Source organism: Grampus griseus (assembly GCF_964374135.1).
Source record: "Grampus griseus genome assembly, chromosome: 8".
NCBI lineage: Eukaryota > Metazoa > Chordata > Mammalia > Artiodactyla > Delphinidae > Grampus > Grampus griseus.
The window spans coordinates 54,494,915-54,515,635 of record NC_139002.1 but is presented as its reverse complement, the minus strand read 5'-3'; the positions used below and the strand labels follow the sequence as shown (position 1 = coordinate 54,515,635).

At 37.6% G+C, this 20,721-nt stretch overlaps 1 protein-coding gene across 1 annotated transcript; it reads left to right on the top strand.

Annotated features, from left to right (window-relative positions):
* Window positions 1–754: 754 nt before the first annotated feature.
* On the top strand, window positions 755–13,023 carry AQP11 (aquaporin 11). Its single transcript, XM_082661185.1, has 3 exons — window positions 755–1,383; window positions 8,938–9,054; window positions 12,409–13,023. Exons 1-3 carry the CDS (start codon window positions 765–767, stop codon window positions 12,486–12,488), a joined length of 816 nt encoding a protein of 271 aa, XP_082517311.1. The 5' UTR covers window positions 755–764; the 3' UTR covers window positions 12,489–13,023.
* The last annotated feature ends 7,698 nt before the right edge of the window (window positions 13,024–20,721 follow it).

Below are 20,721 nucleotides of genomic sequence, written 5' to 3'. Positions count from 1 at the left end.
TGAAAAAAACTAAGGCTCAAGGAAACCCAGTTGCCTGCCCTTCTTCACACAGGTCAAGCCCTGGTTCGCTCTGAAATCTACTCCCCGCAAACCACCACCCAGCCCCACCCCCGACCTCCGCGCTGCACCTCCGTCACTTCCCGTCTTCTCAGTCGCCCCATAAATTAAAAACGAGGTGGTTGGCCGAGATGAGCTTTAGCGGTCTTTCCAGCTTGCCGGCTTTACAGTTTTAGGAGCACGGAAGGAAAACCCCTCAAGGTTCCCACGTCAAGGCACCTGTCCAAGCGCAAGGGGCGCGCGCCCTCCCGCTTAGCACTGGGAGAAGCGCGCCCGGCGTCGCCGGGGGTCCGGCGGTCCCAAGTCTAGCCTCTCGCAAAGGCGCGCGGGCCGCCGCGCGCATGCGCAATGGCCTCCGGACGCGCGCCTTCCCTCCACTCCCTGCCCCACCCGCGCCTGCTTCCAGTCCCTGAGGGAAGCGGCGAGGGCGTGTGCTTGTCCGGCTCCTGCTGACCTTTGGCCCCTCAGCCAGTGCCCTCGCAGAGCTGTCCTCGTCGCCCCTCCTCCCCGGCTCTGGTAACAACACCCTAGCTTAGAGCCGGGGAGGGGAGGAGCCTTTCGCGTAGCGCCCCCGGTGCCTCCAGTAAGCCTAGAGTCGGCCCGCCCCGAGGGGCGTGAGGGGGCGGGGCTGAGGACTTAGGACTCCGGCCCATAGACCGCCTCCTGCCGAGCCAGAGCAGGCTTCCCAGTCTGGTGTTGAGAGAGCCATGACGGCGCTGCGGGGGCTCTGGCCCGAGATGCAGGACACCTGTATCTCGCTGGGGCTGATGCTGTCGATCGTGCTGTTCATGGGGCTGGCCCGCGTGGTCACCCGGCAGCAGCTGAACAGGCCCACTGCCCACGCCTTCGTCTTGGAGTTTCTGGCCACGTTCCAGCTCTGCTTCTGCACCCATGAGCTGCAACTGCTGAGCGAGCAGGAACCCCTGCACCCCACCTGGCCGCTGACGCTAACCTACTTCTTCTCGTTGGTGCATGGCCTGACTCTGGTGGGCACCTCAAGCAACCCGTGCGGCGTGATGATGCAGATGATGCTGGGGGGAATGTCCGCTGAGACGGGTGCGATGAGGCTGTTAGCTCAGCTGATTGGTGCCCTGTGCAGCAGGTACTGCATGGGCGCCCTGTGGAGCCTGGGACTGACCAAGTATCACGTCAGCGAGAGGAGCCTCGCTTGCAGGAATCCCATCCAAGTGGACTTGCCCAAAGCGGTCATCATAGAGGCCGTCTCCTCCTTTATCTTCCACAGCGCTTTGCTGCACTTCCAGGAGGTCCGAACCAAGCTTCGTATCCACCTGCTGTCAGCACTCATCACCTTTTTGGTCTATGCAGGTTTGTTATTCCCACAAAACACTTGGCATGTCCGGAGCTTCTATGACTTGAGGCTCTAAGTTCTTTGCCAAGATACATTTTAAGCCATTATGCCTCTGTGAAGTCAATATTGGTATCTCCGTAATTCTAATCATTTTGCAGCTCATTCTTTACTGATAGGGTCGAAATATTGATCCTCCATTCAGTGCTTTTTTTTTTTTTTTAACACCCAGAGAAAGCCACTTCTGTGCTGAAACTGAGATCATGTGAGATATTGCCAAGGGTTCAAATATCCTACAAAGGGATTGTTGTAATGGTAGAAAGGAAAGATAACATCAGCTACCTCTTGCCAACTTGGTATAGATCCTTTCTGAGACTCTCACTGAAACATGATCCTGGGTGTCAAAAGTTCCTTCCAATTTAAAGCACAAGCTACCTGATTGGTTAGTAGTAAGAGTGGGAAGTAGAAATTCTGTAGTTCTATTTCTTAGTTCTTTTTCTACAAAATTACTTAATATCATGTATCTCCTTAATAATTCATCTTGAGTTATAAGTGAATTTTTAATGGCCTATCAAGAAAGATGTTTTAAAATCAAAACGTGCTTGAAATCAAAGACGCTTTTTAAAAACTAATAATTCTTGAGAATCTGTTGATTTCTTGTAAACCATTTGTTCACCTTGACAGATCTCAGATTCAGTGGATAATCTGAATATTCCAAATGGGACAAGAAAATCCAAAAAACAAAAGTTTGATGATGAAGTGTGTTATTTTAAATGATCACGACAAAATATTTCATTAGGACTATATCTGAATTCTAAGATGTTTTGGAGGCAGGAATCTAATAAAAGGAATTAGTAGTAAGAATCAGTCTTCTGCCCACTGAAAGGGAAACTATGAGTAGACGCAAACCTCAAGATAAGGAATTTTAAACATATGCTCGACTTCCTAGGTAGAAGTGAAAGAATTTCCAATCCATTTCAACTTCTTTAGATCTAGTACCATTTTTTTTGTAGAGGCAGATGGAAGTAAATGGTATAGGAGAGAAGGAAGGATTTATGCATATCTGAGGGGTTGGTGAGTAGTTGCTTATTAAAGTTTTAGGTTTGGGCCAAAGCAGAAACATCCCTTGAAAAAAGTTATGCCACAATTTAGCTCTGTACTTATATAATTAGAAGTGGTAAACATTTAAAAGATGTTTTAAGTTAATAAAATGTTATACACAGTTCCTCCTCCCTCTCTTGATTATCTTTAAATTGGTATTCTTCCTATTTTTGTACTTTTAATACATATTTATGATTTCATAATAATACTGTATATATTAGCCAATACCTATTTTATAAGTGACAAAGATTTTGAGAGAAGAGAAACAAGATAATAATTGAAGTTATACATAAATATAAGGAGAGTTATTAGAAAGAACCCATAAAATAACAATTTAAAGTGTCCAAAAACACTGCTCTTTTTCTTCCCCTCACACTATTGACATCGACATTGCTGAAATGAGGATACTAATTGGTAGGGGAGGAGGAGAGAGTGAAGGGATCACTACAGCAGTGGTTCTCAACATTCTCTCTGCATTACAGTCACCTAGGGAGTGTCTTAAACATACCCATATCTGGGTGCCAAGATTAAGATTTAATTGCTGTGGGAAGGGGCCTAGGCAATAGTAGATTTTAAATTTTCCCAGGTGATCCCAATATGAACCACTGCTCCAGTCTAGACTTTGCTGGCCATTTCAGTAGCCACTAGTCACATATGGTTATTTAGGTATAAATCAACTAAAATTAAATATTTACTTCTTCAGTTGCTATAGCCACATTTCAAGTACTCAATAGCCATATGTGGCTAGTGGGTATAATATTGGGCAGTGCTGGAGGCTGTGTGCAGGGACAGAACCTAACAATTATTTAGCACTGTTACAAAAATTGATACCCTATTATGATCTTCCTTTTCTGCCAATATATGAGAGATAAGAATATTCATTGGGCAACATGCCAAGCATGTAGGAAATGTATATGAGTTATCCTAGTTAATCCTTACAGCAACCCACTGATCAATACATTATTCCCATTTTTATGTAAGTGAGGCTCAGAAAAGTGAAATGACCTATCCAAGGTCACACAACTAGAATGTGCTGGAACCATGGTTTAAACTGACACTAAAGCTTATACTCATTTCATTATCAGCATTTCTACAGCATATTCCTCAAAAGTAACAAAAATATATACATACAATTGAATATTGTTCAGCCATGAAAAGGAATGAAGTTCTGATACATACTACGATAGGAATGAACCTTGAAAACATTATGCTAAGCAAAATAAGCCAGACACAAAGGGACAAATGTTATATGACTCCACTTACATGAAATATTCAGAATAGGCAAATTCATAGAGTCACAAAGTAGAGTAGAGGTTACCATGGGCTGGGTAGCAGGGAGGAATAGGGACTTTTTGTTTAATGGGTACAGAGTTTCTGTTTGGGGTGATGGAAAAGTTTTGGAAATAGTGGTGATGATTGAACATTGTGACTGTAATTAATGCCATGAATATACACTTTTAAATGGTTAAAATGGCATATTTTATGTTATGTATATTTTAGCATAACTTAAAAAAATTTAAGTCACAAAAGGATTCTGTTGCCAAGTAAATTTGGCAAACACTGGATTAAACAGATTTTCTAATTTAAGACTTCACAGAGCCTTTACTATGCTACTGTTTATTGTGAAACTCCAACAAGAGAAGCATGTGGAACACAGTTTTTCAAACTTATGGAATCCTTATGTCTAGGAGTGTGTAGCAGAAGAGAACATACTTTGGGAAGTGCTGCACGAAGCCATGTCACTCCCCATTTTTTCTATGGATATAAGTCATAACTTTAGATCAGTTATTCTAAATAGAGTGAACTGTTTGGGGACTAGCTGAGTGTGTGTCTTACCAGGCAGAGGTGAGGCTTTTGTAGGAAGGAGTTAAGAATGGATAGGGAAGGAAAGTCAGGGGAAGCATCTGCTAAATCAGGCATCGTTACAAGTTACTTTGATATGTCTTTTTTTTTTTTTTAAACTTCTAAGATACTATTAGTACTGGTTTGGCTAAGTTGCATGCTGGGATATTTCTTTAATCACTTGCATTTTGAGGACACTAATACAGGTCACATCAAAAGAACTGATAATTTAAGATTACAGAACATAACTGTCCAGCAGCATAGCCACAGGCTCCTTGGATAGCCAATGATCAAGCGTCTGATTGTGTAGTTATTGGTTTAGCACCCTGCACTTTGATGTGCAGATGGAGGCCACTGATGTCATTACCACTTATCATGTATTTATTGACTTCCCAAATAAAGTAAAAAAAAACTGTGATTTATTAACATATTAAAGCTATAAAACTATTAATGCAAATTTCAAGCAAATCTTCCTTAATTTAGGTTTTGGGAGAATTTGGTTCAATGACCAGGGTAAGAGAGAACTGCATTCATTTTTAAATTAATTACATATTGGGAAAAAAATCTGTTATTTTACATATTCAAATAGGCTGTCTTTATTACTGTACCCTGTTCATTTCCTTTGTAGAATTTTTAAATTATATACTTGTTTTCTGATGTAATGCCTGTCTTCCTCCACCAGACAGTAAGCTTTATGAGTACAGAGACTAAAATTGTTTTATTCATTGTTATAACTAGGACTTAGCATGGTGTCACCTATTACAAATAAATACTCATTATTTTTAGAATGAGTGAATGAATTAGCAAATACTCTATTCATTTAAAAATAGAAAGAAGTAATACATATCTGGGTATTCCATATTTTATGTCTAAGAGCTTTCAAAATAAGCCTAATATATTGTTTGAAGTAACTGCATTTTTACTTCATTTCTTTACTCCATTCAGGAGGTTTTTGTATCCTTCTAAGTCACGAAGAATTTGGGTAAGATTATTTGTCAAAGGAGAAGGGAACTAAGTTCTTTACATATGTTTATTTTTAATACAATAACCATATGAAATAGGTGTCAATTTACAAATGAAAAACAGCTTCAAACAAAGGTCCAAAACTTTTTTTTTTATCATGCCAGTATAATATAGTGGTTAAGCACACAGCCTTGGAGTTGGACTGTGTCCATAGGAGAGATAACTTAATTTAGGTCTCAGTTTCCTCATCTTTAAAATGGAGAATACTACTACCTATCTCTTCAGACTATGATGAAGAATAATGTATTCCAAGTTCTTCCCAAAGTAACTGGCACAAATGTTCTGGTCACTGGAAAGGCCTAGCTTCCATTATGAATTAGTTAATTGACATTCTAGCTTTTACACGAGTCTTACATGATTTTGACTAGTGTCATTCTGTCACAGACAATTTGATTCCCTTTAGGAGTACTGAGAAACATTAGTGCCTATAATTATCAGATTTGGGACTCAGTCTTTGTGGTAATTTCACCAAGGTCATACTGTCTTCTAAAACTCTTGGCAGTCAGCCAGCTGGATCTCCCTGTTGATACCTCTTCTTCAACATATGTTATGGCTTCTCCCCTCCAGACATCAATAAATAGTAACTCATTTTTCAAAGCCATTTTCTGTAAGTTCTGTGCCTGATGGATGATTCTTACTTCTTTTTTTTTTTTTTTTTGCTGTACACGGGCCTCTCACTGTGGTGGCCTCTCCCGTTGTGGAGCACAGGCTCCGGACGCGCAGTCCCAGCGGCCATGGCCCACAGGCCCAGCCGCTCCGCAGCACGTGGGATCCTCCCGGACCGGGGCACGAACCCGCGTCCCCTGCATCAGCAGGCAGACTCCCAACCACTGCGCCACCAGGGAAGCCCGATTCTTACTTTTTAAATAATTCACATTTAATTACACAATACATGAATGTGTTATTTTTGTAAAAAATGGAAATATTACCAATGAGACTTTTGATTGCCATCCTTCATGCCTGTCCCCTCTCCTTCCCTGCCTACTCTTCTCACCAGTGTAGTCCTCTGTGCGTGCATATGTGTCCTTCCAAATTCTTACGTGCATTATATGTATAGATAGGACCCTATAGAAACTATTATGTGGTCATGTTAACATGAAAGGTATCATACTTTACTTTCTGCAGTTTGCTTTGTTTAGTGGTGTGGTTCAGTGATATTATCTTGGAGATCTATATTAGTAAAGAGATTTCACTTATTTCAGTACTGAATGGTATTCCAAATTAATAACTAAGTTGTATATTTAGCTACCTTCTTCTGAATGGACATTTAGGTTTTTCCCAGTTCATTGCTACTATAAATAAACAATCTTATGTGTGTCTACTAGTATACAAGTACCAGTAGTTCTCTAGGACAGTGGTTTTCAATGCGACAGTTTTGCCCCCCACCCCCCCAGGGGACTTTTGGCAATGTCTGGAGACATTTGTGGTTGTTACAAGGTGGGAGATGGATGTGCAACTGGCACCTAGTGGGTGAAGGCTAGGAATGCTGCTAAAAATCCTACAATGCAAAGGACAACTCCCAACAAAGAATTACCCAGTCTAAATCATCAAAGCCAATGCCACATTTTGGGCCTTTTGTTGACACAATGGATTTCTGAATCAGTTAACTTATCCTTAAAATAACAGTAATTTATTATTTTTCATGACTTTGTGGATTAGATAGGAAATTCCTGAGATCATATAGCTGGACAGTTAGTATGTCTGGAAGAGCCAAGGTGCTTCACTCGTCCAGCAGTTGGTACCAACAGCCATCTAAGATGCCTCAGTTTTCTTCCCTGTGGCCTCTCATCCTCCAGCTCACTTACATGGTCAGGACATTGTTCCAAGAGAGTAAAAAGTGGAAACCGACGATGGCTTTATTGAGACCTGAACCTAGAATTCACTCAGCGCTGCTTCTCACATTCAGAATTCACATAGCATCACTTCTGCTGCATTCTATTTGTCACTGCAAGTTGCAAAGCCAATCCATATCCACGACAGGGGAAGAGACTGTACCTCTGGGTAGGAGGGGCAGCTTCTACCAAGTCACGCTGAGCAGAATTGGTGATGTAAGGGTTAGAAGATAAGTGTGAAGTAGTTGGAGTTTTAGAATGGTATAAAACTGACTGACAGTGTTCTTAGACCTAATGGAGATACCAAAGACCTAATGGGAAAACTGAAGCAAACTAATTATGAGGGCAATGATTCAGTCTATTTTTATTGATAAATGCCGAAAAAAAATCACAGGTCACTTATATTATCACCGCACATATTATATTATAAAGATCTGTGTGAATCCTTATATTTTTATCCATGGTGTCCAGAACATAAGAACTCAGTAATTTTTTGTGGAATTAAGCTGAAATGACCACATGCCAACCAAACAATTCTGTTGGCCCTCGGCAGTTGCAGGTTTAACATTCCAAGATTTGACTATTCAAGAGTGGTCCTGAAGGTCCATGATGTGATGTCATTTATAACTGCTGAGGCATAAATATGAATCATGCTGTGAGGCTGGTATGCTAAAAAGGACTCTTAGCCATGGAGTGAACTCAGTTCAGTGTCAACATCTTTACCTCCACACAGCTTCAATGTTTTCAGCCTATCAGGAGTGAAATCTCATTAGTGAAATCTTATGAAAGGGTCTCTTAATTTCCAAATTTACTTCACTGCATTTTATAAAGACAATTAACATGCTATAGTGGCATATGTCCACGTAAAATTTGTGAAGATCTCCGGATCTGTAGCTGTGGCTGAGTCAGAGGCAGACAGTGTGCCAAAGCTTCCACTTGGAACAACCACCAGAAATGTCTCTATCTCAGGGATACAATTAGAATATGTTTTGAAAAGCTGAGCCACAGTTCAGGTGAGAACCACTGGACAGGCAGTCCAACCTCTTTTGCCTTTCCTTACTTGCTATGTAGCCAGAACTATAAGCTCCTGGGCCCCATCTCAGAGAGAGACCCTGTGCAGAGCTGGACCATGAATCCTGAAAAGTAGTCAACAGTTAGAATTTGTGCTTATCTTTCATGACTACTCAGTCACTTTTTTTTATTTTTAAAAATTTTGTAACCACTTTATTGAGATATAATTCACATACCACTCACAGTCACTTCTTCAGGGCTCTGCTGCCAAGTAAAAATGGAGTCAATGATAATGCTGTGGTCCATTTTTTGTTTTCAAAGCAAAGGTACTTCTGCTCAAGAGGATCTTGGGGTATTGTACCCATTTTAAATGTACTTTCGTCTTATTTTTATTATTATTCACTCATTTAAGTTGATGAATGTTAAGAAGGGCAGCCAAATCTCCTGTTTTATAAAACTGTAGGAACAATAACAGAGCAGGTTAACTTTCAATGTGCATTTTATAATATACTATAGGAAAAGCATTGGATTAAAATTCTTAATGTCCTTTGTCCTCCCCCACCCCCGCTTTTTTGCACCTGGCATATTATAATCTATAATCTATTTTTATCCTCTATGCCAGGTGATTCTGCAAAGGAAGATTACAGAATAAGAATACTTAAATACCTAAAATGAAATAGTTACATTTAGTAATCCCTGTATTTCTAGTTGCAAGAAAATGTAAGATATATGGTTTGGTATCATTCTGTTTAAAATGTATTACAGGAGGAAGTCTAACAGGAGCTGTATTTAATCCAGCTTTGGCACTTTCACTACATTTCAAGTGTTTTGATGAAGCATTCCTTCAATTTTTTATAGTATATTGGCTGGCTCCTTCTTTAGGTAAGCATATTTTTATTTAATATAATTAAAAGATTAGAATATTTTAAATATGATATGGAATGTCACTGTAACATGTCAATTTCCAAAGCCAGAGTAGGGACAGAAAAGAAAAAAGGTAGGAAATGTTATGCCTGAAGTAACATTTTATTTTGTGCAGTATCCTTTAAAACTGTTTTTATCTTCAAAGAAACAAATTACTTAGTTAAGGATAGTCAGTTTGAGGTCTGATACCACTTTAAGAATCCCTCAGATATGAGGGCAAAAAAGTGAGAAGTAATTACTTCCTTTAAAAAATAATCTTTTTTTTTGCTAAAGGAATTTGTTTTTTTCAAGTTTGTGAGCGCCAAATAAAATACGATTTAGTTCATTTGACTCATTTTACAGAAGGGCATCTCATGAAACAATGCAGAACTATAATAAATGTAGTTTTAAAATTTTCCACAAGTTGCATTCCTGTTATCTCTATCTGGATCAGATATGTAAAACTCCTCTTTTCAGGTAGGTCAAATAACATAAAGAAGTTATAAAATAACTGTAATCATGATATGCATTTCCTTATGTAAGTTATCAGCATTTCTTGATTTTGTTTAGTCATCTGTTTTAAGCCTGACTACAATTCATAACTATAAATGAATATGAGGATAGCTGGCCTTCTGTTAGTTCATCCTTCTTTTTATCCGGTTTGCATTTTGTTTCTTGTTGCTCATTTCTTTAAAAAAAAAAAAGGGGGTGGGGAGGAGGGTACTTATAGGAGAGAACACAGGCATAACAGGTTTGAATAGCCATCATACTTCACTCCTTCCATTCCTTCCATTCGTTTCATTTAGGCATTTTCCTCACATTTAGTATCTATTATGCTCAGCAATATCTATAGGCCTAAACATGAAGAATATCAGAGAAAACCTGTATTTTAAAATGCTAATAATGGTAGCTTTTTCTCATCTATTGATTACTAGTATTTTCCAATAAGTTCTTTAAATTTTCTCTGCTCTTAATTTTTAAGAAGTAAAAAAGGTCACTGAAGTTCATGAAGAAGTTAAAAACATCACTAATTGGACTGGTCTACTGAAGTTTTTATATGGAAAAATTCTCTTAATATGTCTTATTTGAAATGAACATATATTATTAACATTATATATTTGTTAATGTGCTCCAACTACAATTTTAACAGTAGGCCCATGATACTAAGGAATTATGTCATTCACTACTTGAAAAACAACTAAAAAGTAGGCCTTTCCAAAAGAATTTTAAAAGAAAAAAGAAACAGAAGTCATTGCCATTCTCTGTAAAAAGACCATGACTTTTTTAAACACATTTTCTAGCCTAAATCACTTGATAACTTCTTCCTGGAAGAACATACTGGAAAAAAGTCTCATGACAGATTAAAAAAAAAGGAGCAATTACTTCTGCCCCTTTAGCAAATATACAGACCAGAGAGTAGTAGGGTAGGAAAACAGAGTATATTCTCTTCCTGACAGTGTGGTGCAAACAGGAAGAGAACATTACTTGTTGCCGTTACCAAAACATTTTAAAGAACCACTTATCCAAAAAACAATCCAAATACGTAAATGAAAGACAAATACACTTTTATTTCCTTACTTCCTATCCAAGGGATCTTTTAAAAATGGGATTGGGATCAAACTTTTCTGCAATTATGTATGGCCCTAATTAGCCTGTTGAAAATATACATTCAAAGATTCTTCCTTTGTTAACCTAAGCTTTTTAACCTAGCTTTGTTAAGCTTTGTTAACCTAGCTTTTTGTAAACAGACCCAAATAAAATTTCTGTTCTAGTTTTTCATTTAAAGAGCCATGTTCCTATACTGCTTTCACAGGTTTGTGAATGAGAAACAATATAGAAATAATTCGATAGGTGTGGATAAAAGACATGTGACTAAATGGCAGTTTTTAGAATACTGAATTCTGGCTTGCCACTGACTTTTGTCATACACTGAAATTACATTCCCATTGGGAAAAGGAATGGCCTCAAATGAAATAAGGTCACTATTAAACTCAAAGAAGGATAAGAAAAATAAATTTTATTTTTACAAGAGTCATTCAAAGAGCTAAGTAAGAGATGAGGAGTCAAAGCAAACAAACACTAGGCAGTGCCACAGAGTGCGACAGAGGAGCGTAATTGCAAGATACCTATCTTCTTTCCCTTCTTGACCAAGCAGGGAGCACACTATTCTTGGAAGACATGGTCCTTGTTCTTTCTTGTTTCTCTTCATAGCGGAGATAATTATAATTCCTTTAATGGGCCCTGCCATCTTCCCCAATTAATAAAATGTTAGAAATGTGACTATAAGAATGTATATAGAATTAATTCTCTAGCTTACACATTTCATATAATAAAAATTTGCAAATTCTATTTGCTTCTATGAAACTGCAACTCCATTTTTAGAAAGTTTTAAATGTAATGTCTTATTTTCTAGCTATGACTTTATAAAGAAAATGTCAAATTTTGTGGATTTATTACCAGACTGTTTCTGACTTTTAAAAAAATCTAAAGCCTTTGTTTGCAAATCAGATTCATCTTTCAAAAATATGTTAAGCTATCCAAATGCTAGTCAAACCTTAAGGTTTCCTCTTGTTAGCAAACAGGAGTAAACTATCAAATCTGCATGTGACAAAAACACATTCTTAATCTAAGTTTAAACTGATTTAGAGCTTTAAGCCTACATACCTTCAGATAAAAACATTAACTACTGCAGACTTCTCTGTTAGACAGTGATTTGAGTCCTGTGCCTAAATCTCCTCTGTCCCTATTTCCCACTGAAAAATTTTAAATCTTAAAAAATGGTTTTTAAAAAAATCACACTGTTTACATATATATACATATATATATATGCTAGTTTAGATTTATCTGGCATGACCTCAAAAATGAAGATTTGCTAATGTGATTTTTTTAAAAACATATTTATATTTAAGATTTAAAACGTCAACTGAAGTTTTCTTTCAGATACTCTGCTTATTAATACAGCTCTAAAAGCTATTAATCGTTGAGACTAAAATGGAGACACAAGTCCAGAGTTTCTCACTCAGCAAGTCAGTAATGAAGCCAGAACTAGAACTCCAGATCTATTTTATTTATCCTTTGAATTCATTGTTTAGATCCTATTGGTTTTTCCAAGTACATACTGTTTTTAAGGATTCATCGTTGAAGAAAAATAATGTGAGAATATTATATTTTAAAATACCTACATGTTTCATGTAGAACTGATGTAGCTAATTCTCTTAAACATAGCTCTACAAATCTCTAGGTATGTAACTGTATATAATCTTAAATTATAACCACTGAATGATTATGAACTTCCTTAGGGATTGTTTTGTTTTTACTGTATTTTTCTTTCAGGTATATTGCTGATGATTTTGATGTTCAGTTTTTTCCTTCCATGGCTGTATAACAACCACACAATTAATAAAAAGGAGTAACTATTCTAAAAGACTCAGACTAAGTTTCAGGACAGTCAAGATGGATGTGATAAAGATTTTATCACCTAATATTCACACACTGGCTGCACTGGATTCGTCAATGTTATCTTCCTTTGAAGAAACTGCCTTAGAGTTTTCATCACTGGGACTTAAAAAAAATTACTGTGAAAATGAGGTATCCTGTGTTTTTCAGTTAAGACTTGTTCTTTTAAGCGTGTATTAAATGCTGCTAGAAAAGACTCTTTAAATATAAATCTCAAGTGATAATTGTTAATTTTGATGAAAAAGAAATTGAGTACAGGGTGAGAAGGGAAGGGAAGGGAAGGGAAGGGAAGGTGATGGTAGGACCATGAAAGAGTACGTGTATCATGTGTCACCTGAATGAACAAGATTTTTAACCAAAGTTCAAACAGTCATGCTTACAAAACTGGAGAGAGGATACTTTTCAGCCACTACCTCACACAGTGATACCATCAGCAGTGTCATCTTTCAATAGGAAAGTTGCTTTTGGAAGTAGATTATATACCTACTCATACTCAAGGGGGTTCCTGAATTTTAAATATATTCTAATCTAAAATATTTTCTCTAAATAGACAATCTCACTAGCTTTAGGCAAACTGTCATTCTTCAGTAGAATAAAGCACTCATACAAGGTGTAAGCTTTTCACATTCTCATCGGACTAAACAGCTACCTTATGAAGTAGGCAGGGCATGTATTTTTAATCTCCAGTTTACAGATAAGGAAAGGAAGTCTAGAAGGGGGTTTACTGCTTTGCCCAAGGTCAAATACAGCCAAATACCATCTTTAAACTTCTACTTCAATACAAAAAAATATTCTCCATCATCATTAAGACTAAAGGAAAATTGAAGATTTTAAAGAAACATTAAATACTTTATAATGTTACAATCTGTTTAGGAATTAACAGTGGGTTTTTTTAGGCTTAAAGAACCTTCAAGTTTTCCTCTATTAGAAGCTTTCTTTTATTGTATGTCTACTTTTTATTAAAAGTTCAGATGATAAAAGGTTAAGTATGTTTCTCTTCAAAGGAATTCCATTATCAGAGTTAAAACTGAAAGCAAAAAAAAAAAAGCGGGGTTGGGGGCGAAATAAGATCTGTTTGAGTAATAATCAATTAAGCAACTGATAAACTGCCAGGTGATCTAAGTGCTGCTTGGTGATCAGCCTGTGATAGTCACTCCCTTTACACCTGCAGACTGAACCAGACTGCTGCAGGCTACCCAACAAGGCAGCCAGTTTGACAGTCATGGACTTTGACCCTTGAACTTAGGAATACATACCGTAGTATTTTCTATTTTAAAAAGCAGAGTTCATAAAATTGCAACAATGGCTAAATGCAGTCTCTGACTTGTTTTATTTGGCCTGCACAGTATTTAAAACAAAATAACAAGCTAGTTATTTTAAGCTTTTAAACCACACAAAAATCCATAGTTCTAGCTTCTCTTGAAAAAAATCAAAAGATCAGTCAATATTAGGCCTGACTTTTGCTATTACAAGCACACAAAATGACTGGTCCCTTTAAAATAGTCCCTTTGCCACTCCCTATGTCTCTTCCAAACATGAAGCTGAATTTCACTTATTATTTCATGGCTGTTTTTCTTATAGGAATTTTTTTTTATTCATGTCTCTTTATCATGAGACTGTGGTTTAAGAAAATTGAGTATTAATTCGTGAAAATGCCCAGCCCTCTAAACTGCACTTGTCGGAATTAGAGGTTGTGACTTCTGATGACACGGCTTCACCTGCAGCCCTCTCAAATGGTAGCTTAGCTGTTTTCTCTATCACACCTCTTGATACCACTGGGCCTGGAGATGGAACAGGTCCCTTTCTCCTCATCTATTCTCTGCTCCCCCCATTAAAAACATGTCATTAGACCATGCCACCTTCTACCTGGGTACTTCTTATTGCAGTTATCTACTGTACAGTCCCCTCAATTCCCTCTTGATCCTTTAGGAATTTAGTTCCTGTCTCATTCTCACTCTCCACAACACTACTCCAGCTGTATTTGTTGGTGATTTCAATACTTACAAAGACGATCCTTCCAATATCTTGGCCTCCCAGTTCATTGGCTGTACTTGAAAGGCTCTTCAATAATTTTTCCCTTCTCTTCTGCCTCAACGACAACTTTGGTCATAACCTTGAGCTTGTCATTACCAATAACTCAAACTCTTCTCTGATCTCAAATACCTCATTCCCCAACCACTAACCCCTCTCTCCAGCTCACTCGCCCTACTATCTCATCTCCAATGATCCTCTGAACCCCCCATGGGGAACTTCTGTCCACCGATACCACCACGTTTTCACATCTTTCTCCCCTCTCAATTACTCTCGTCTCCTTCAGCAGCTTAAATTACACTCTTGCATAGAATCTTAACTCCCTCGTTCCTTTATCTCATCATACTCACATGGCTTAACCACAATTTGATTAAATCCAACTGTCTGCTTATTCCATGCCTGCACCCAAACATGAAATAGAAGAAAAACTGGAGATAGCAGCAGGACAGTTCTTTCAAAGACTTTTGCTGTAAGCAAAGAAAATGTGGGGGAAATTGGGTCAAGAATTTCCTTTTTTAAGGTGGGAAAGACATCAGCAATGATGCAGTAGAGAAAATAATGATGTAGGAAAGGGAGGGGAGATTTCCCAGGTCCACAGTTTTTAATTGGCTAGCAAAGATGGAAGCAAGTGCACAACGGAAGGGGCTGGCCTTAGCTAGAAGCACAGACAGATCATTCATAGTAACAGGAGAAAAGATAAGAATATATGGGCACAAGAAGAGTTGGTTAAGCAGATGTGATGGTGGGAGTCTGAAGAAGTTCTTCAGTTTTCTTCTTCCCATTTTTTCTGGAAGCATTCTAGTCAGCCCTTCAACTCTACCATTCCACTGAAATTCCTGCCAAGGCCATCAATGACTTCCATGCTGTTAAATCAAGTTCTCATACTTCTTACCTATCAGCAGCATTTGATACAATTTATTGCTTTCTCCTCCTGAATCACTTCACTTCCAGAAAATTATTGCCTTCTCAGTTTATTCTTCCTCCTTTCCCCAAACTAAATGATAAGAGTTTCCCAGGGCTCAGTCCTCTGAGCTCTTTTCTATTTATACTTACTCCCTTGGTAATTTTATCCAGTCTTGTGGCTTTATGGCAACTATATCCTAATAACTGCCAAATTTCTGTCTCCAGCTTGTACAACTGTCCTGAACTCCAGACTCATATCCATCTGTAAAGGTAACTCTATACTTGGTTGTCTAACATATAACTCAAGTTAATACGTGCAGCTCTAGTTAATTCAAACTGCATAGTTTATCCATTCTATTGATGGTATTTGTACTTACTCACTATTAAATCAATACATGTGACAAGCATTCTTGTGCATGTCTTCTTGTGTACATGTGTTTTTCTAGGGTAGTAGGCTTTCATACTTTTCATTATGGCCTACTAGCATAGTTTGGTCAAGGCTCCATCTACTTACTCCTGTCCAGATTATTGCAATAACTTCCTGTTTCTATTACCAGAGTGATCCTATTAAAACAATCAAATCATGCAACAGCTCTCTATTTCAGACTTAAAGGCGTATATTCTTCGATTTAACTATTACAAAACTGTACACAACTGTTGGTGCAAAATATTAATGTGTTGGGAAAAACTGCACATGAACCAATGTGATTTCTGGGTTATACGGACATCACTGCCTTACTCAGCAATCATTTGTGAGCTAGTTCACATTATTTAAAAACACACTGTAGCAAAACTGTATTAGAATGCTAGGGCTAGAATAACCACACTTTAAAGCATCCTACATAAGGAATAATTCCTAGCTTCTAAAAGCACACAGGATTCCACAACTTCTTGCTTTTAAAAGACACTGTAAACAAAATGAAAAGACAAGTCACAGACTAGGAGACTGGAATCTAGAATATATAAAGGACAGATCAGTAAGAAAAAAATAACTTAAAACTGGGCAAAAAATATGGAAAAGTCAAATGTACAAAGCAGGAAGGTGTTCAATCTCACTAATAATCAGGAACATGGAAATTACAATCCTGATGAAATTCTACTTCCATATTCATCAGGTTGGCAGAAATTCAGGAGTCTGGAAATATCAAAAATTGATGAGGATATAGAGAAGCATTATTCCCTAATGGTGGAACTGTAAATAGCTACAATCGTTTTGGAGAACAGTTTAGCAAAATCTAGCAAACTTTAAGATTTACGTAAGTGGGGCTTCCCTGGTGGCACAGTGGGTTAAGAATCCGCCTGCCAATGCAGGGGACATGGGTTAGAGCCCTGGTCCAGAAGGATCCCACATGCCGCGGAGCAACTAAGCCCGTGCACCACAACTACTGAGCCTGCGCTCTAGAGCCTGCGAGCCACAACTACTGAGTTCATGTGCCACAACTACTGAAGCCCGCGCGCCTAGAGCCCGTGCTCCACGACAAGAGAAGCCACTGCAAAGAGAAGCCTGTGCACCGCAACAAAGAATAGCCTCTGCTTGCCACAAGCAAAGAAAGCCTGCACGCAGCAAGAAAGTACCTAATACGGCCAAAATAAATAAATAATTAAAATTTTAAATCTTAAAAAAAGTAAATAAAGTGCTTAAGTAGGAAAAGCAGCAGAAAGATTCAATTAATAAAAGTTAAAAAAAAACATGCAACCCAATACTATATAGTGTTTATAGCATACATATACATTTAGCAAAAATACAAACACATACATAGTTATGATCAATACCAAATCTGGGATGGTGGTTACTTCTGAAGAGGAGGAAGGGGACTGGGATCTGGGGAATACAAAGGGAGCTTCAACTGTATTTGTACAATTTTATTTCTTAGCTGCATGTGAGTATATGGGTATGTGTTACATCAGTATTTTTTTTTTAACTGAAGTATAGTTGAGTTACAATATTACATTATTTTCAGGTGTATAGCATAGTGACTCAGTATTTTTGCAGATTTTACTCCATTATAAGTTATTACAAGATAATGACTATAATTTCCTGTGCTACACAATATATCCTTGTTGCCCGTTTACTTTTTACATGATAGTTTGCATCTGTTAATCTCATACCCCTAATTTGTCCCTCCCTTACTTCTCTCTCCCCTTTGGTAACCACAAGTTTGTTTTCTGTATCTGTGAGTCTGTTTCTGTTTTGCATATACATTCATTTGTATTATTTTTAGATTCCACATATAAGCGATATCATATAGTATGTCTTTTTCTGACTTATTCCACTAAGCATAATATTCTCTAGGTTAATCTTTTCAATATGCCCAAAATATTTCAGAACACAAATTATTTATAAAGTTAGGTAACGATAACCAACTTTTCCTTTACCTGCACAGTTTTGCATTTAAACAATGAATAATTGTAAATTTTTTAATTCTTTGAAACTCTAAACTACGATATATAGCCCACATCCCTATTCCTCAGATAAAAATTACAACCATGCAGGAGATGTGTTAGTTTTCTAGTACCACCATAACAAAGTACCATAAACTAGGTCGTTTAGAATTACAGAAATTTATTCTCAGTTCTGGAGGTCAGAAGTCCAAGCAAGGTGTCAGCAGAGCCATGATCCCTCTTAAAGGCACTAGGGAAGCATCTGTTCCAGACCTCTCCCCTAGCTTCTGGTAGCCTCAGGCATTTCTCTGCTTGTACATGCACCACTACAATCCCCCATCTTCACATGGCTGTCCCTCTGCCATGTCTGTCTCTGTGTCCAAATTCTCCCTTCTGATAAGGACACCAGTAAATATTATATTAGGGCCCATCCTAGTGACTTCATTTTAACTTGATCACCTCTGTAAAAACCCTATGTCCTAATAAAGTCACATTCTGAGATGCTGGAGGTCACGACTTCAACATATCGTTTTGAGGGGACACAGTTCAACCCATGAACACGGAAAAAAAACTCGTCTCCCTCCTACCCCAGTCCCCTACTTCTCCCCCAAACAACTTTCTTATGCACATGATACGTATAATCCCCATTGTAACCTCCAGCCCCTTTTCTTCTATACAAATATCTGTGTCTTGTTTTTTAATCTAATGTTATCTTGGAGCTTATTCATTATTGGTAAATAGTATCTAACCTTTTTTTTTTAACATCTATATTGGAGTATAATTTCTTTACACTGGTGTGAGTTTCTGCTTTATAACAAAGTGAATCAGTTATACATATACATATGTTCCCATATCTCTTCCCTCTAACCAATTCTTTTTAAGGGATACAGTTTTCCACTGTACAGAGGTACTGTAAATAATTGACCCAGGCTTAACTATAGACATTGAGGTTGTTTTCAAATAAAACCAAACCAAAACTTTATTTGGTTGTTTACAAATAAAGTGCAATTAATATCCTTGCGCTTACGACTTTTCCTAATGTGCAAATTTATCTTTTAGATAAATTCCTTTAAGTGAAGTCTCTGGGTCTCTCATGTGCATTTTAAGCTTTGACAAATATCAATAGTACGTCCCTCAGTTTCTATAAAAACCTTTCTTTAATTATATACAACCCCAATTTATATAGTTTTTGTTGTTGTTTCTGTTTGTTTGTTTTTTAAGGTTTGGGGATGCAGTAGACAGCTGTAAATTTTGCAAGCCAGCATCCAAGCCTCCTTTCTATTTGGGATAATCCACTACTGTGAGAATCTGGGCAGGGGCAGTGCCCTTCCACTACAGAAGCTGAAAGGGCCAGATAGTCCTGTCTTCTGGCAACACACACAGTGCCAACCAGGACCCTGTGGTGACTCAAAAGACACAGAAGCAATTCAATCAGTCTAACACCCAGAGGAATCACAACATCTTATGTAAACCAATCCTAGTTCCTAACCTTTTTCTGAGCCTGGTTTATTTCAGCTTTCATGTCCATTTTGTGAGCTACCAGATAGCCTTTTTTTTGCCTTTTTTTTGTTTTCTGCTTAAATTAGCCAGATTTGGATATTTACAACCAGAATTTAGGCTGATAATTTTGGTCATACTTTTATGAACATAAATTGCTACACTACTCTCATATTTGCATTACACGCTATGAAGGCTTAGACTGCTATATTTTGGGGTAATACATATTTGCTTTTCTTCATAATTCTGTCAGCTGTTTACTGCTGCTATTAATATGCCTGAGGCAACCACCCCTTTTCTCCTTTTCTAACCTGTTACATGCCTAGAAACTAGATGAGCAAGTCCATTGGACCTGTTTGTAGAGCAAGGGTAGAGACCTGCAGTGAAGGCCTGAAGGTCCTTCGAGAAAAATGCATAATTTTATCACATCTGTTTTAATTGCTCAGTGGAATTTTAAATATCAGGCATCTCAGATGTATTCTAAGAGCTGAGTTAACATTACATTTGTAGCTGCTTCTTTCTGTTATAGAAAGAATTAACTATTGGTAACGATTAACATTTATTACATCATCTTCTAGACACTGTTGTTAGTGATTCATTCAATCTTCAAAATAATCCAAAAATAAAATCCTAAGAAGAATTCGCCTGTATACAATTTTATTTATTAGCCTTCTCATCCAAGTTATGTATTTCTATTTTATCTTCTTAAAATGGTGTTAAAAACAACAATTCTAAGTTCACTGCTCTCTCCCCAAAGTTGTCCTGATTTCTCATCTGAAGTTATTAAGTCCCTGACATTAGATATTGATTTTATTTACATAGATATGAGCAGACAAAGCGAGACGCTAGTGAAAGTATTTTTCAATTTCAGCTTCTTTGTCAAGGGATGGCAATAATTCTATCAGAATCCTCATAAGAGATTTTCTCAGATTTTAATTACTATCTACTAGCCACAGAAGATGGGTACCAGATGAAGATTCACCCATTCTAGAAATACTTTAAAAACATGATTTGTACGACAATTAACTATATAGTGATTCTATCTGAAATCCTGCAGATAAATAAAATTTTATCTAAAATTTCTCTGAACAATGAGTAATCACACTTGTCTTCTAAAAATAAAGGGCTATATACTATGATCACCTGTGCATAATCCCTCATCTTTAACAATACCGGCAAGATCCCAACAAGATCTCAAAATACACAATCAACATTTAAACAAGCCTATCTGAAAAGTATCAATATCTGACAAAGTGACCTGAGGGAGGCAGAAATCCACTGGGATATTTTAATGAATACATTTTTAAACTATAGAACCTAGATCAGACGACCACTAACCCTAGCTATGGGGCGAGAATGTATATGTCTTTTCTTAAA

What these genes read in the sequence shown, in the direction of transcription:
- AQP11 (XM_082661185.1), top strand. Translation starts at nt 765, where the DNA reads ATGACGGCGCTGCGGGGGCTCTGGCCCGAGATGCAGGACACCTGTATC. An exon ending in CACCTTTTTGGTCTATGCAG is followed by an intron (nt 1,384 to 8,937) that starts GTTTGTTATTCC and finishes AATGTATTACAG; the next exon opens with GAGGAAGTCTAACAGGAGCT. An exon ending in TTGGCTGGCTCCTTCTTTAG is followed by an intron (nt 9,055 to 12,408) that starts GTAAGCATATTT and finishes TTTTTCTTTCAG; the next exon opens with GTATATTGCTGATGATTTTG.